This window comes from Megachile rotundata, chromosome 5 (genome assembly GCF_050947335.1).
Source record: "Megachile rotundata isolate GNS110a chromosome 5, iyMegRotu1, whole genome shotgun sequence".
NCBI classification, from domain to species: Eukaryota; Metazoa; Arthropoda; class Insecta; order Hymenoptera; family Megachilidae; genus Megachile; species Megachile rotundata.
In genome coordinates this window covers 20,941,983-20,959,200 of record NC_134987.1, presented here as the reverse complement: position 1 = coordinate 20,959,200, position 17,218 = coordinate 20,941,983, and the positions used below count along the sequence as shown (strand labels likewise).

At 38.8% G+C, this 17,218-nt stretch overlaps 2 protein-coding genes across 7 annotated transcripts; one reads left to right on the top strand and one right to left on the bottom strand.

Annotated features, from left to right (window-relative positions):
• Positions 1-2,771: 2,771 nt before the first annotated feature.
• LOC100876279 (uncharacterized) lies at positions 2,772-16,626 on the bottom strand. Of its 3 annotated transcripts, none has more exons than XM_012285137.2 (10): positions 16,270-16,626; positions 16,091-16,181; positions 15,279-15,997; positions 15,057-15,208; positions 14,553-14,974; positions 14,321-14,487; positions 5,618-5,766; positions 5,492-5,543; positions 5,272-5,410; positions 2,772-5,162 (listed from the first exon to the last, which is right to left on the bottom strand). In XM_012285137.2, exons 2-10 carry the CDS (start codon positions 16,170-16,172, stop codon positions 4,108-4,110), a joined length of 2,937 nt encoding a protein of 978 aa, XP_012140527.2. In that variant the 5' UTR covers positions 16,173-16,181; positions 16,270-16,626; the 3' UTR covers positions 2,772-4,107. The 3 variants fall into 3 exon arrangements, with proteins under 3 accessions (XP_012140527.2, XP_076388253.1, XP_003703334.3); XM_076532138.1 differs by having other exon boundaries at positions 16,091-16,216; positions 16,281-16,626; XM_003703286.3 differs by having other exon boundaries at positions 16,281-16,625.
• On the top strand, positions 6,158-14,169 carry LOC100877167 (uncharacterized). Of its 4 annotated transcripts, XM_012285134.2 has the most exons (6): positions 9,444-11,781; positions 12,260-12,342; positions 12,421-12,682; positions 12,805-13,032; positions 13,231-13,373; positions 13,563-14,169. In XM_012285134.2, exons 2-6 carry the CDS (start codon positions 12,280-12,282, stop codon positions 13,860-13,862), a joined length of 996 nt encoding a protein of 331 aa, XP_012140524.1. In that variant the 5' UTR covers positions 9,444-11,781; positions 12,260-12,279; the 3' UTR covers positions 13,863-14,169. The 4 variants fall into 4 exon arrangements, with proteins under 4 accessions (XP_076388254.1, XP_012140526.1, XP_012140524.1 ...); XM_076532139.1 differs by lacking the exons at positions 9,444-11,781; positions 12,260-12,342 and adding an exon at positions 6,158-6,457; XM_012285136.2 differs by lacking the exons at positions 9,444-11,781; positions 12,260-12,342 and adding an exon at positions 6,158-7,066.
• Positions 16,627-17,218: the final 592 nt, after the last annotated feature.

Below are 17,218 nucleotides of genomic sequence, written 5' to 3'. Positions count from 1 at the left end.
TTCCGGGCGTAATCCATGCTCGCTACAAAAATATTCCCATCGTTTCGCCAATATTTCAGCCGATATTCGGTATCGGTGCGCCCTACGAATTCGGGTGAAACGACTAACTATAATGTCGGTGGAATATTCGGTAATATTTTGCTGGTCGACACGGTTGGTACTCGGAAGCTACGGTTTACCATTTTTCGTCTTCCAATACGATTGGTACTTTGCGAGCAAATTCCGAATATTCTACGTGCTTCGTAGGAACCGGCTAATTCTCGAAACATTCGGTGCGTCCGTACGTTCCTTGCGTCTCGAGAATATCAGGAAAAGCGGTAACGAGAAGAAATCGGGGAAAATCTTGGTCGATTTTCCTCGGGTAGAAATATTTACAAGCTGTCGTGACCGAGTGTTCGCGCGATAGATCAACCCGAGCAGTGGCAGGATAAAAAATCTGAGGAATCAAGGTAAGAGAAGAAAGTAGAGATACGGAGAAACGTTAGAATCCCAGGTTCGGCTGCGCCGGAGGGAAGAGAGGGGGGACAGAGCTAATTGAATACTGCGGGCAGGATTGATGCCCTCTGTCAGTAGCCGTGTACAGAGGCATCGGCGTAATAGACGTATTACCCGGGCTTTTACGGGCAATTATGCTAAGGCCGAAAGCTGCTACCTGGCCTCGCTGCTAGCCGTCACGTCTAGATAAATGCAGCCGGCAGTTGCGTAAGCCTAGGCGCAGCCCGATAGGTAGCAGCGCGATGATGATGCTATGCTGCACCGCGACCTGCAATCGGCACGAAACTCCCTGTTCCTCGGATGATTGCCGACTCGATCCGTGTCCCGCCTCGAAACTTTCCCCGCGGTTCGCTGCTGTAATCATAAAGATCCGTGAACGACGCGGATCACGGCGTAACGCGCGCTCGCAACTGCTCCGTAGATACGCGAAACTATTGCCTTCGATACTCGATACTCGCGTACTACACCTGACATTTTCGACGCTGTGTAGCGCCATAATGTGAAAAAATACAATTTTCGCTAGTGGTTTATTACCCGGGTTTTTCGCGCGATGTCTCGTTTCCCTTAAAGTCGATCTGAGGGGCACGCGTTACTTCGCCACGCATCGCAAAACTAATTCGGTTATACACGGTATAGTCGGTCGATGTCGTTGCAAATATTGAAAATAGGCATTCGATAGACGCAATACGTATTAATATGCCTGTAGAGTCGTAGATGCCTGGAAGCCCTGGCGACGCGCGACGGCTCCACGAAGCATCGTGCAGCAGTGGCGGCGACGGTGGTGGCGGTGGCGGCAGCGGCGACCGATGGTAGTGGCGGGGCAAGAGCGAGACACTTGGAACGGGGCGAATAAAGTAGAATAGACCGGAATAGAGAGTACAAGGTGTATGCCTAGAAGGTACAGAGAGAAAATGGTAGCCAATGGCGTTGGCTCAGCATCGTTGCTACAGTATTGAACGTCTCCTACGTGGGCTCCAGAGATCTCTCTCGCTTTCTCTCCCGGTTGCTTCTCTTTGCACCCCCTCCCAGTCTCTCTCTACTCTCGACCACCGTTTTCCTCTTGGTCTCTCGTCCTCCGTCGCCTCCTCTCTCCCGACATGCTCTCCCGGCCGTCACTCGCACACGATCCGTTTCTCTCTTTTCTCCGTGCCGCCAGTTTTCCGTCTCCGTCCTTCCCTCCGACGCGACGGCTTCTCGTGACCCGACGTCCTCCCTCCATCCAGGTTCTAGGGTGGAGACCCACCCTGCATCCTCCTCCTTGTCCGTATTCCTCTTCGTCGTCTCGCGTCCGACAGGGTGCTGGTGGGAGGACTCCGGTAACCTCTCTCCATTGCGGAGGATCCCGAGAGTCCAGCACAGAGATCCCAGCTGCCACGAGGTGACCGCCTCTCTATCCTCTCGTTAATATACAGAGACACGACCTCCGGAGGTCCGGGCCGGTCTGCCACCGCCGTACTCCTCATTGGCTAACGCTTGCCACATTTCGACGGACCTCTTTCAGACGATCGGACTACTCCAATGGATTTACACGATCCGATGGAGTTCGTGAAACGATTTTCATACGATCTGAAAGGCGATCTTCGTCGTTTTAGACCGCTTTCGAATGATATTCGGAGCTTGATTGGTATCGTATCGTGAAAATAAGATGAAAGAAAAAGGATTGATTTCGTACAGAAACTGTTAGCGAAGTTACCGAGGCTAGCTGGTAAGCTTGTGCCTTGGTTGTGTACGCTGTCTTCTTACCGTTAAGCAGAGTAATATCGGTATACGTTGTAATTCCCATCGGTGGCAGATTTTACGAAACTTGTGTTTCTGGACGAAATCAATAGTTCTTCACTGCCTCTTTACGCTATACATATTATAAAAATCAAGTTTGTATCTACTTCGTAAATTTCCAATTACGCTAACTTTTATAATTTTGAAGATTGCAGTTTGTGCCACGTATATAACGTAATGCAATACAACAAGGATTTATTTAACATAATATAAAGTACCACTGAATTTTTAAAGCTGCTTTTTTTAAATATAATAAGAATAGATATACAATATTTGTGTAGTATACAACGCGTGAATATGCTACGCGTATAGATACAATGTGCGGATACACAATTCCTTCGTCTCATTGTTTTCTCTATGGTTGTCTAGCATGCTTGGAAGCGACAAAAACCAACAGTAGGATTTTTGAAATGATACTCTCGTTGCTTGTGAAATATCAAATACAGTTTCAAAGAACCATTTGTATTATGTTGATTGTAGGTAAGTTTTGACCCTGCATATTCAATCGATACAGTTTATTATGTAATTTTTATTATAAAAGTAATTATAACTAAGTATACACATTATCGTAATTTCTCTGTTGATCATAGAAAAGGAAGCACTTGTCACAAATAATTATGGCCCACGATCAAACTTTTATAAAATTTATCATTTTCTATTTTACATATCGCTCATATTAAATCCATGCTCCTTTTAACAAGACAATAAAGATCGCATCGTTCCTGAATACAATGGACATCTCAGACGATATATACATGTATTGACGTAATGTCAATATTTCAGGAGGTTCTCAATATTTATTGACATTACTGAAATATTAACAATTCGTATATCTGGATCGCAGAACCAAAGAGTATTAAGTCCGTTTAATTAATGACACTTCACGCGTATTCCCTCTGAAATTGTTCACTCTTCCGATTGGTAAAAATCCAAATATGTTTATCGTGAAATTTCTAAAATACTGACGATATAAAATATTAGTCGCCTGAGGTTCTCGTAAGAGAAAACTAATCACATAAATAAATGAACGATTGCGGAAGACTCGTACTTTCGATAAAAATGAAATACATTTATAATGAGTCTTCTAGAACACCGTTAAAAAATGTCTGATTTTTAAGGGTGATCTATCAAAATCGATGATTTTAATTAAATAATTACAAAATATCGTATGCATCATATGCAATTTCAATTACCTATGTCAATTTCAACATTACGTTTCTTTATAGTTTTAATAATACAATTTTGATTGAATCAACTGTTCTTAGATTATTCGTTTTAATTAAGTGTTCGTTCGATACATCGAACGATACAGTACATTATCTAAGGCACGGGATGAAAATAGCATATTATTAAAAAACAATATTTATGTTTCTGAAGAATAGGATTTAATCTAACTATAATATGTATAAATAGTGGCACTTGGAAGTTGAATAACTTTGTGGAACGATTGTATACTTTTACGAAATCTGTAATATCGCTATAAAAATAATGGAACGGAGTATGCATATTTTCCAATTGTAATCGCTGCTAGACAGTTTATGTTTAAAAACCGAGAAATTCTCGAAGTTTTCAAACGATATTCCTTCAATTAATTGAATTAGCTGAAGAAACTGTGGCGAGTCCTATAGTGTATCCGTAATCTAACAATATCGTATGAATACTATAAAAATAGAAAATAATTCAGAGCTTTATACACATGCGCATCAGTATGTTTAAATAGTATGATCCCCGGTATGAAAATATTATCAAGTCATAAAAATAATTGATCATCTTGTTTCCTCAAGCCTAGCATCATTCTTTCGAGCAGCTTGTACGAGCTTCTTCGTAGTTTTAATTTTACCCGGAAGACTTATCAATATCCATTAGAGTATTTACAGTTTCTGTTTCACAATTATCAGAAATAGTTTCTGACAAAGCATTAGATTTTAATACTATATCTTTATTTTTATCTGTATTTTTAGGCGACTTTTCTTCACTTTTCATTTTACTTTCACATTCCATAGAAATATCACCAAGTTTATTGTCCTCCCCCTTTTTTTCATCGAAGTCGGTTTTCTTTTTGTTTTGATTATCAGCGTTATTGTCTTCGCAAAGATCTATGATTTGTATATCATCCTTAACGGCATCCATCTTCTCTAATTTCACACTTAAGGTCTTCAACAAGTTCTCCTTCGACGCCTTCGAAAACTGTTCACCTCTACTGACAGAGATTAAGGTCGCTCTCTTTGGAGCTTTTCCTCCAACAGGTTTAGCCGGCAGAGAAGGAGAGGATGTCCTATTCTTTGCAATACTTTGAGTAGGACTAACAATTAATTGTTTCTTCATTTCTTCTTGGCTGATCTTCTTCGTGAACTGAGTGATCAGAGACACGTTTTTCTTCTCCTTCTCTTTGTCCTCTTTCTCCACCTTCTCCGTAACCTCGTTAAAAATCGATCTGCGTTTCGGAGTCGTAACATATGACCATTGGTTCGGTAAAGGGAGATTCTCTTTGAAGTATTCCTTCCTAACCTCTTCAGAAACGTACCAACAGGACTTCAGATGCATAGGTCCTTCCTCGGGACACGACATCCATTTGCCGATTTCGCAGATCTTTTTCATGAGACTAGCTTTAGATACTTGACACTCGCCATTTTCCTTGTTCAAGAAAGCAAGGAACTCTTTCACGAGGAACCTTCTACCGTGTACGTTTCCGTGAACTAATCGAATCAGGTTGGGCAGGAACTCTTCCGGGACTCGAGTCTTCTTCGAACTCAACGATGCCTGTGGTTGAGTGGGTGTACCACACTCGGTGACGTTCATTATTTCACCCTCGGATGTTGTTGGTAGTATCACCGGTATCTGACGAACCCAGGCTTCGTGACCTGTCAGGAATTCCATGCTTTTTTGTGGCACTATAAACAAAAGAATAGGATATGTGCATCAGAAGGATTCCTGTCATCTAACATTACTTCAATACTAATAAAAAAACTATAAAATCGAGTCGATGAATTAAATACTCACCATTTGGTGCAAACTCATTGTTAGATCCTCTCCAAATGCAACCAATAATTTTTGGCTTTAATTTTGATGTCTTTGTGTTTCTTTCGGTCTCGAACTGCTGTCCTAGAACTTTCAACTTGAACTTTTGCGTTTCAGGATTCTGCAAGAAAGAAAAGTGCGTTAAATGATGGATACAACATAGATTTTCAGACAAATATTTTATGCGTGCAGAAATACCTACCGTATCTTCTTTGTCTTCTTCATCGGCTCTGATTTCTTCGTCCGACAAGTATCTAAATTAAGAGAAGAAGAAAATTATGCATTTTAATGAGAATAACAAATGCATAAACACTGTATTTTAACTTACCCATGAGGTACCATAAATTCGTTATCAACATCGTATTCATTGTCGTCAGGATTCTCTTCATCTTTTTCCTCGTCTGAACCATGCAGAGACTCGCCTGGTTCTTCTTCTTCCCACTCTTCGTCCGAATCCACGTCGTAATTGAACCATTGCTTGAAAAAAATTAAAAAAAGTATCCCAATAACATTTTATTTTGAAATACGGGTAGCTTCAAATTTGAAATTCTAGACATAATTCTAGACGTAGACGCAATCCGAAATTTAAATTAATCCAAAACTTAGACCGAATTCTAAAGCTAGGCGTATCCCTAAATCTAGTTTCGTAGAATTTTGATGAAAGTGCCATTATAACGTTCTGGTGTGAACCAGGATCGTCCGCTGAGAAGCGTACCGATCGAAGGATTGAAATCGAATCGAGAAGCAACTCATTTCGATTCGTTATCGTCCGTTTTCCATAGCGTTTATTTTAGTTACGACCACGGCCACTGGATTTCACTGGAGTCTGCCGTGATTAAGCAGGACGTCGGTATCAATGCGACTTCCTTGACGAGCGATATCTCGCCAGCCGTACCAGCTCTAACGCACGTGCTGCTCCTCTTCGATTCTCTTTAGTCTCCGAGCGATATTCGCGAACGAATCGGTGCTCTCAAAATGTAGATACTCTACGCATTTACGTCAGCCTCAACCATAAAACTCTTTCTCTTGAAAAATCTACCAACTTGAGAAGGAAGAAAAAGTGTAAAGGGAACGCGTGATGGTCTTCGATTCGATTAGATGGTGATCAAAAGTTCGAAATCGTTTGAAATTTTCATTTTCAACGACGGATTAAGGATACGTGTCAAAGGTGAAAATAATGCATTAATCGTCGACTAAAGAGACTGAAAATAATCGTGACGTTTTTCGCGTAAAAAATTACCAAATTTGATTTGATGGTGAGTCAATGTTCTAGCGAAAAATTGCGACCAAAGCGAAGGCAACTTGGTAGCTTATATTAGTAGCTATTTTTGACCTGTCTATTTAACGCGATACCGCGGCCAATTCAAATATTACGAAGAGGATCTAACGATTTCTCTCACTCGCTTGCAAAAAGCATCTCCGAACGCTTGATTCGTGTCAATCAATTTCGAAACGACAAAACAAACCCGTCTCGTTGCGTATAATAAAACGGTCCCGTGAATCGTGCACACGACGCCGAAAAAGTCAATAAATCGTCAGGTTTTCTCTTTGTGCCGAACGCCGAACGATACCTTCCCTCGATATATCAACGTCGATTTCATCCCCGAGCGGACATCAATTACAAGACTATCTCGAGACGTTCATTTATTATTGAAAAGGAAACGTAATATCGTGGATGATCGGTGACTCGAAGGTGTTCGGAGAGTAACGCGGAAAACTAGCTTATTCGTAAAAACGATTCGAAACACCGAATGCAGCTTTCGGCAGACTAGAAAAGGTGAGTAACTATTTCATATATTTTTTCAGTCGTCTAGATCTGTTCGATTCTTTCGTTACACTTATCTCATTATATACTATTTCAATGATTTCTTAGTACCAATCGACTCTATCTCCTTTACGGTACTTAGAATTTTCATCACAGGTAGATTATATGATTCGTTCGATATACATATACTTATAACAAACACAATCAATAGCACAAAGGTCTCGTAAGAAGATCACCGAAACACCGTTAACACAGTTCGTGTCAACGTTGACAGAGTACTTGATTCTTTTTCCGGCCGTGGTTGCTCCGTTTCGACGATCGGTATCGTGTCAAGTACGTTTTAAGGGGCGATAAAACGTATCTCGAAAAATTATGATCAGCTACCTCCACACAAATTTCATCTTCACGCCTCTATGACAGACCACTCGATTTTTTAAACGATCGGTGCGAAAACATTCGAATTGGAGCAGATGCGGTAATTTACGGATTACTTCGGAAACTGATTTCTCGATACTTTTTCGTACACGACTCATGATCTGTATCGAGTGACTTAATAGAAAAACTTCTCAATCACCGAGTTTCCCCTCTAACAACTCTCTTTGCAACTTGATAAGGAAAAAAACAGAAAATATCGGAGAAATTGAAATTATAATCAAGAAGTGCCGTGGCAGTTCACAAACCCGAAGATACCGGCCTCGATTCCACGGTCAGCTTATCATTGTCGATAAAGAGCCAATTGGAAACAGAATGGCAATAGTCAAACTCGTACACACCGAATCTTTAATAAAATAAATCTCGAATTGAACCGGTTCTTCGTTAAAGGTTGATAGAAAAACGAATCGTCCGTTTGGAGGGTTGCATGAACCTGCTAAGAGCCAGAGGGTAACATAGAAACGGTGTCTGGTTGATGCGGTCTACACGCATTATTTACAGCACGTTGTCACCCGCCGGGCCATCTGTAATGGCTGTTTTATGCCCCATTAAGATTATGCCCGGTGCTCCTCGTCGTTGCACACCGGAGATTAAATCTCGGCGTGTCGAATTGATTTATTTCCGAATGTTCAGCCTCTGTCGAGGGTCTAGGACGCTCTCTATCGCTCTCTCTCGGTGTTTTATCGAAAACCAACGAAAATTCTTGTGCTGCACCGACCTGCTTGGATTCCTGTCACTTGTGATGCTGAACGACCATCTAACAAGGTGGTAATGAAACGCGTGGCAATGCAACGCGTAAATAACTCGACTGGCAAAACAGCCCGAGAGAAAAAATAAAATTTCATTTCAGAAGACATAGCTGTAACGTATAGGATATTCTTGAATTACCCTAATTTTGCAACTTCAAATATTTCTGTTTATTCGTCGAAAGAGGGGAACTTTAGTCGTTTTAATCGGCCGATAAAGAAAATAAGAGAGATTAAATACGATGAATTTACATACGTAGCTCTATTGATATACACTTTTGGTGTTAATGGTTTCGAGCGATAACGGCGATATCATGATTAATGGCATGTAACAACCACAATTATGAATCGATTACGCGATAGCTTACTACAAATGTCGTAATAAAGTAAAAGGTATGTAAACAACTTTTCTTTTTTTTCTGTAGGAAATATTGAGTAACGTATGGTTCAATAACAACTTCAACTTTTCATTTTTGAACTTCAATCGTTGTTAAATGAAACAGTGAACTTTATTCCCGATCGTACAAAACAACGCCATGATAGCAGAATCGAGAAGATTAAACAAGTTCTAAGAAACCCCGATGGTAACTACGGATGTGTTCTAGTAGACCAAAGTAATGAATCGAATACAACGACTGTTACAAATTAAGATGCTTCTAAAGGCAGGGTTTGAAATCGGAGTCAAAAAAAAAAATTAAAATCGAATATCTGAAATTCGTACCGATAATCCAATATACATGCGGTTTCAATAAACTCGGTTTAAACTAACACCTCGATGATTTAAAACGCGAAATCTCGCAGAAGAAAAAGGAAAAAAAGAAGAACGAGAGTGGTTGGCGCGATACGAGGGCTCGTTGTGATCGCAACGAGCAAATTGAATCGCGAACATTTTTTTCCTTTGTACTTATCGGTGTGCAAAGTGACGCAACAGGCCGCAATTAATAAATCTTGAAAGGGTAGATACGGTCATAATCTTCGCGGCAAAGGCTGATGAATTTCTGACATTTCAATCGACCGGCTACAAACGACGAGGCATTTCAAATGCGTCATTAGATAAACGTTTTGTTATCTGTCGCAACACACGTATTTCACGGAAAATCTATCATACGAAAGATAGAAAAGAAAAATGAATAATTAACTGATTGATTTTTGCTAAATAATTAAACGTACTACCTTCATCTTTTAAGAATATAAAACTATAATAATAATAGTAATAATTAGTAAATCAAAGAATCGCCGAAATAGAATGTGAGAATCTGTAGAGGGTCGAATGCGAGGGTAAACCCGAAAGAGTAAAAGGGGCGCTGTGACGATTTCAAGAGGAAATCGGCTTAATAGCAGCCATGGCGCTAATGGATCTAATTACGCGTTCGCGCGTTATGAAAAACAAACGACCACTGGTCGACATCGATCTGTCGATGTATCGGATTCATCGCGAGATAATTATATCTTTTACGCAAACGATCGGTTACGTTTTTGGGAATGAACGAGGAAATCCCTGCACGAGTCAGGCATATGGATATTTAATATCTTACTTTCAAGATAACCATTGATGACACAGTGGTGTCAATAAGTCAAGGACACATATGAAAACTTAACAATTCTTCAATTTTCATATTTTCTATTATCCTGAAATTTCATTAACTCCCAATGTTGATATTTCCAAATGTCTCCATCTCCCCATCCCTAGATCCTCGAATGTCTACTTAGTAAAAACCGCAGATTTTCAAATCTCAAGACCCCCAAATTCAACCTAGACCCTTAAATCCAAGGTAACGATCGAAAGAAAAGCACAAATGCAAGACATAAATCATTCGAACAAAAGACATTGAGCTTCACGAACACAAGGTCAAGACATTGCATCGCGCTCTCTTAGCTGCAGCGTGTATTCCTGACTCCTTGAATTGAATGCAAAATATGTACACGGTATCTAAGGTCAGTCTTGCTCGACACGGATAAACGTACTACAAGCGATTCAGTCGCTAGTGCCACTGACTTCCAAGTATTTTATCGGTGTTGCTTCTTTTCCTTGCTCTAGGTCAAAGTCATCGTGCTATACCGATACGTGTAAAACGCTTCGAGTCAATACGAAGCTCAGAGGTGTCTCTTTTAACCCTTTGTCTGTCGGTGATTAATCAAACTAAATTGCCATTCGGTATTAGACATACAGTGTTAAAGTATTTCCTAAATTACTTAAAATAATCATTGTTTACAAGATATTGAGTCACGAGTGCATATAGGCAGGCGTAGATAGCGTTGAAATGATCGGCAAAGAACTACATCGATTTCTTATAGAAAAACAACGAGAACATAACGAAGAAAAAACATGAAGGAAGCGTGCTGTATAAGAGCTGGGCCGACACGCGAATTTGGTACAGGGGAAAAAAGCAAGAATTCATGGGTATCGGTCGTCGGGGGGCCACGTGCTCCAACGTTCGCCAAATGCGATCTGGACCCTCGAGGAAGGAGGATCCTCGTTATAATACTTACGATGGTACTTAGGACTTTCAGTTTCCGGGTATTAACCAGAACAAATTTCTTCACGAATTAACAACATTCGAAGGAATTGCTTAAAATACAGGTATTGCAAATAGCATCGCCAAAATGAGAAATCGAGATGATTTCGACAAAAGGGATGTAGCTCCGTTTTTCAGTTCCCACGACTGTCAAAAAGGATCTGAAACTATGAATCTCGTGGCAAGTACGCGACTGTCTTCGTCTCGCTAAAATCTCGCGATAGACAGATTATCTGCGAAAGGATTAGGTGATAATCGAGTTGTTAACCGTCCAATTAGCCAGGAAGCCGTTTTGCTGGCGCGTCTGCCGGTGTTCTGGGATCGGCCGCCTCGATCCCTGGGGAGATGCCCGGTGACGGCACCGGGTGGCACAGCCTCGATTATCTCGAGCCGTGTGCCTTGTCACACGAGACTGTCCGCGTCTTTTCTGGATCGAGATCATCCAGTCGCTGCAGTCTGCACGCGTTCCTCGATCGCGAAGCTACCGAGAGGGTTCGAGAGGGTGAATCCACGCGCTTTCTTTCCGAGGACCCTTCGTTACCTCTCGAGGAAATAACAACGAACAAATTAATTATCGCTAGCAACGAATCACTATTATCGCCTATATGATCAATTATTATTGTTGTTTTCGCCGATTATTTTTGACAAAGGAAAATTTATGTTTTGTTTTCGAAAAACGGATAAAAATTTATAAACTTGGTGGTAGTTTCTTTGGATTGATTCTTGTTACGATGTGCCGATTGAAAGAACTGTGAGACTCTTTGTGGTACTTTCGGGAAAAAGACGCCGATTTGCTTGTCGCGTGGTGTCGGAACCTTGCAACGCCGGCAATCGGAAGTGATAATGCGCGGAGGAAGTCAAGACAGTGACTAATGGCGGAGTAATTGCATATGTATCACAATTGAAATAAAAGGAGACAGACGAAAGAAAGTAATAAAAAAGGGATAATTGTAGTGTCCTGTTCGTTTTGCGAGAACTGAAATTTTCTATATTAAATCGCTGCAAAATGATTGAAGATGCTGCGATGTACGACGTGAGTAAAGACAATGCTGTTTCAGATTTTCATACCCGCACATTTTTCTATTAAATTATCTGATTCAATATTTGATTCGCGATGACACACCTTCTAGCACAGGTATTTTTGTGTCTAATTGTTAAATTAAAGTTCTTGCAGCATATTAATGGATGTTATATGAACTTTTCGAATTCTTCTAATACGATAAATGTGTTAAAAAATATGTATTCGTCTATTATTTAATAAAAAACTTAAAACAGCGATCGAAGAAAAAATCAGTTTCAAGTAACTTGTAACTTGATGAGATCGCAACGTGTGCCCCTTTTCTAACGAGCCCTTCAATTATCTCGATTACACAAACACAACCTTAACATACTTCAAAAACGGAACCCGCGAGTAAAAACAAAAGTAGTAAAAACTATCTCGTACCATTTTATATTTTCTTCTTTCTTTCGGTGTCGATAACTCAAAAATAGAATTGAATGTTAATCAACAGATATAGAGCGTTCGAGGCACATGATTTATTGTTTCGCATCGTCGCAACCAGAGATTAATCCAAGACGAACAACCTGGTGCTCCGTACAACAATAAACATTATTCTCTGTTATTCGCGATTCAACGATCTTCTTATTTTGCAACTTTTTCTTCTCGTCACAGATGACGGACGAGCTGTTGTTCTCTGCTTTGGGTTTGACGACGGACACTAGTGTCGAGAGGCAACTGTTCGCAAGCTCCAACACCCTTAGCTGCGACTACGAACCATCATCTTGCAGGACCAGCCCTGACAGTGACTATTCGGAGACTATCGATAATCGTTCGAATAATTTTCATAATTCTATACAGTGTTACACGGACTTGACTTGTCCAGCGAAAACCTCTTGGAGCGAATGGTCAGACAATACCTCTACGTCTTTGTCAGGTACGAGCACTTTTAAGTCACACTTTTAAGTAAAAAAAATTCAAAGTAGAATATTAGGTAGAAGAAATTTGTCGCTAAGATTTCTTGCGTAGGTTTTATAAAACGATCTCTGTTGTTCTCAGGCTGTTTAAGCGAACTGAGCGAATTGGACTCCGAACTGGAATGGTGTTTAGACAAAAGTTGGAATTCTGGTCTTCCAGAAAGGACACCGTTATGCACCGCAGGATGCGAAGGTTTCTTACACCTGCCATTACCAAATCCTCAACAAGCTTTTCAAAACGAAGAACCATTATGGGTGCTTGGCATCGATTTAAGAGCACTTGATGATACCATGGAAACGAGTGGAATTGGTAAGTTTCAAGCACTGTGAAAGATTTCGTGTAAATAGATATGATCGAGTACGTAGTTTTGACGAATCATTGAAAGAATTCTATCTGTTAAATGAACTCAAATGACACAGTACGTAATGCCTCTGTATACCAAACGTACGAACTTTCACTGAAATAAGGTACTCTACAATGATACCGATTGTCTTTTGCCTTATACAGATTACAATAACAACCAGGTAGAGGAGAACCTCATCTCGACAGCAGCTGCCGCAGCACTAGCAACTCATGATTATACTAATCGTAGTTTAGCGAATGCAGCAGAAGATAGATGCTTTCCCTGCACTTATCAAGGATGCGTAAAGGTACGTACAGAATAATCAGAAATAAAAAATACTACCTAAGGAAAATTTCAGTAGTTTTAACGTGGCAATGATACGTTTTAATCGAGAGCTTATTTCACCCAAAAGAATAATAATATTTTTCACTGTTGTTTATGGAAAGATGGGTGCTTTACAAAAATTAACAATGTTATCCCATATTTGTTTATGCAGGTGTACGCAAAAGCGTCCCACCTAAAAGCTCATCTTCGTCGACACACGGGCGAGAAACCATTCGCCTGCACGTGGTCCGGATGCGGTTGGCGTTTCAGTCGGTCAGACGAATTAGCGAGGCATCGACGTTCTCATTCGGGAATTAAACCGTATCCTTGCGAGATGTGTTCGAAGAGATTCGCGCGCAGTGACCACTTGGCCAAACATCGGAAAGTGCACAGAAAAAACGCGTATCCATTGTTCCACGCAGGTAGAGGTTTACGAGGCGGAAAAATGAACGTGGTACCAACGGAAATTTAGTCAATTGTTATGGAATAATGTGATTTTCGACCACAGCGTCTCGAACGAATTTTCTTTGCATTTCTCCATTCCTTCCTTTCTTAATGTACTTAATTGATACGTCACCGACAACCTCGATTCATCAATGACGAAACTAAAATCGTTCTTTCAATGATTTTTTTGATGCTGGTGTAAAATGTAATGAAAATAAAAGAACAATTGTTGCACGAGCTCGACAGAAGGAATTAAACAATGTTAAGATAAAGTAGCTTATCTTTAAGACAGTGATGACAAACTTTAAGTGAAAATAAACATGACGTTGAAAATATTTTGTTTTCTCCATTAATTATCCTATGCAATGTTAGAAGCGTGCTTTCTAAACGCGAGATCGATTAATTTATTAAATTCGCGAAGAATCTGAGAATCAAATAGAGCACTCTCGTCTCTAATTCTATATACACATTAAGTCTAGGACTTACCGTATCCTTTGAAAATGGTTTGCGAGGTTTAATATTGCCACTACGTTTTCTCCATGTACCCCAATATGGTGGTCGTTGATTTTCCGAGAATTGAAGCAATTTTGGTCGATGCTTTTCGATAACGATATTCTGATTCACAATATTAGAATTGCCTTCATTTTCGTCGTCTACAAGCAAACACTACAATTAACTGTGATTACAATAGGAATTTGAGGAAAAACGTAACATTTACCTAATATTACTATATCGTCTTTTGCTTCAAGAGGCCAAGTCTTTGTTGATTTACGTGGAATGATCTTCTTGTTTTTAATTTCACTAAGATACAAATTTAATATTTGCGTATTTCCTTTCTTACATTTTTCATCTAACAGTAACTTCTCGTCCTCCTTCAAGATTCTTCTAATGTGCGGAGCTATCTTCATATCCGCTTTCACTTCAAAAGGCATAAAATTTTTTATTTCTGTAGTGCTTTCTTCTTGGATAGACTTTTCTTGCTTCTTAGTAACAAAGAAACTAGTGAAATTCGCAGCTGCTTTTTCCTTCTTACGCTCAGCTTCTAGTTTTTCTTCTTCTTTTTTTCTTCTTTCCTCTTCCTTAGCTTCTTCCTTTCTTTTACGTTCCTCCTCTTTTGCTTGCTTTTCTTTCTGTTTTTGCCTGCAAATAAATCCATATAATATTCAATTTATACAATGAAGATTTAACAAATATTGCAATGAATGACAAAAAGTATTCGTACTCCAATTCTTGCTGTTTTTTTTGCTCCTTCATTTTCTTTTCCAACAGTTTTTGCTCCTTCTCTGCTTTCACCTTCTCTTCCCTTTCTTTACGTTTCATTTCTTTCTCTTTGCGTCGATTGTTACGCTCTTCCTCTAGTTTCATTTCCTTCTCCTGAAAAATAAACAACCAAAATACATCTCATGTATACAGAACAACTACTTATATAACCAATTTCATTTACCTTTCTCCGTTTTTGCATTTCTTCCTTCTTCTTAGTACTTAATAATTTCTTTTCTTGTTGTGTAGGCGTTAATTTCTTCTTTCTTATTTTAGGAGTTTTTGGATTGTCAGAAGTTACACTTTGTTCTGTATTTTCATACGACTTTAACAGATCATCTCCATTTCCATCACTATTCGAAGATAAATTTATCCCATCAGAGTCAACATCACAGGATAAAGAATTATTTACTGTTCCAGACAATTCTTTTTCGTCATTATGCATCGATATAGATACATTTGCATCCATTTCTGCATCAAAACTTTCATCGATAAATGTATCCTTCTCCTCTGTTAGAGAACTATTTTCCTTTGAATCAGTCTTTTTTAAAAATTTTGTGAGCGAGATAGACTGTGATTTATCCTGTTTTTCTATTTTCTTCTTTCCAATCGAAGAATGTTTCGGAGTGATAGACTTATTTAAAACTTTATTAGATGTTGTATTTTCTTTCACATTTTCAATTTCTATATTTTCAGTAGTTTCTTTAATGTTATTATCCTTTTTTGGTGTATCATCCTCGGAATCACTTGATTTACTGTTTACATCCTTCTTTGAAACTGTCTTTGAAACTTTAACTGCTTTTGCACTTTTACATCCTACAGTGGGTGATGACAATTTCCTCTTCTTGGTTTGTATAACATTTGGTGATTGTGTTGGACTGCGTATTTGAAATGGCAATTGTGCTGTAACAATGTCTCAAATTATATACACATCCTCTAATTATTTTTTTACTAGCAATTATTGTGACAATCGAATAAAAATTAACAAAGGAATACCTTGTTTCAGTTTTTTTCTTTTAATCGGTGTTACCGCTTCAACATAACAGTCATTTTGCTCGTTAGAATCCGTCATTTTCATCTTCTACGTCTTTACAAACAATAAAAATAAAAACAATTCGAACTCTGTATTTCAATAAAAATGAAATGTAAATAACTCAAAATATTATACTTTTTACCTCTATCTTACCTAAACAGTTGTAACTGTAAATCGTTTCTTACAACATTACTGTAATTGACAAGATCTATATACAAAAAATCTGTCAATAGCACATTACTTTAACCTAAGTAATAATTTATTAGCCGAATGTAAATGACGAGAATATTAATGAATTATATATTCGAATACACGTAAATTTCGAGATCAAAATATTAAGTAAAGACGTAAAAATTTTATAATTTAAGGAACTACTTTCACAAATACAATACATCGGATCCACATAACTACTGGATAAGAATTGGACCAAAAATCCGCGGGAAAATGAAACAATGGAAGGGGAACGTGATGTCTGATAGGTGTTTCCGTAAACCTACGCTTCACTAGATTCGCAATTCCCGAGTTACAATTGCAGCAACGAAACGCCATCTCCTGTTAAAAAGGGGTGAATAAAGAACTAACTGAACAGAAGAATAGAGAGGCGACCTAAGCCTGAAGTGACTTGGGGGGCCTCGTCCGAGAAAACTGAGAAATTCAGGACAAAATTGGTGATTTTTGTCTTTTCTACATTGTTCAATACAGGAAAGACAAGGATAGCAGCCATATTGACATACACAACTGCAATTTTGTTCAAAGATTTTGAGATAAAAAAACAGACTTTTTTTAAAAATATTCTTGAAATATTTATATAATTTATAAAAATACATCTTTTATATATTTATTTCAATTTTTTAACCCACCGTGACCAGGTATATAATCCTTTTGTTGTTTTAATTTATAAAGCTAAATGTAATAGGTGATATTATTTCGGGTCAATAACTGCTGGATCGAAGACAGAATTAACGAAAATTAACATTAGTAGATACGTCTATTCTTTTTTTTATAATATTAGTAAACTATTATTAAACGGCTATAACATTTTTACATAATGGCGGTCTTTTAAAAATAATAAGATATAATGACTTCTCTAA

Excerpts from the sequence above, each read along its gene's own strand:
- LOC100877167 (XM_012285134.2), top strand. The coding sequence starts at position 12,280 with ATGATTTATTGTTTCGCATCGTCGCAACCAGAGATTAATCCAAGACGA. Across the intron at positions 12,683-12,804 it reads TACCTCTACGTCTTTGTCAG|GCTGTTTAAGCGAACTGAGC; the intron begins GTACGAGCACTT and ends TGTTGTTCTCAG. Across the intron at positions 13,033-13,230 it reads CATGGAAACGAGTGGAATTG|ATTACAATAACAACCAGGTA; the intron begins GTAAGTTTCAAG and ends TGCCTTATACAG.
- LOC100876279 (XM_012285137.2), bottom strand. The coding sequence starts at position 16,172 with ATGAAAATGACGGATTCTAACGAGCAAAATGACTGTTATGTTGAAGCG. Across the intron at positions 15,209-15,278 it reads AAATGCAAAAACGGAGAAAG|GAGAAGGAAATGAAACTAGA; the intron begins GTAAATGAAATT and ends TTTATTTTTCAG. Across the intron at positions 14,975-15,056 it reads AAAAAACAGCAAGAATTGGA|GCAAAAACAGAAAGAAAAGC; the intron begins GTACGAATACTT and ends ATTTATTTGCAG.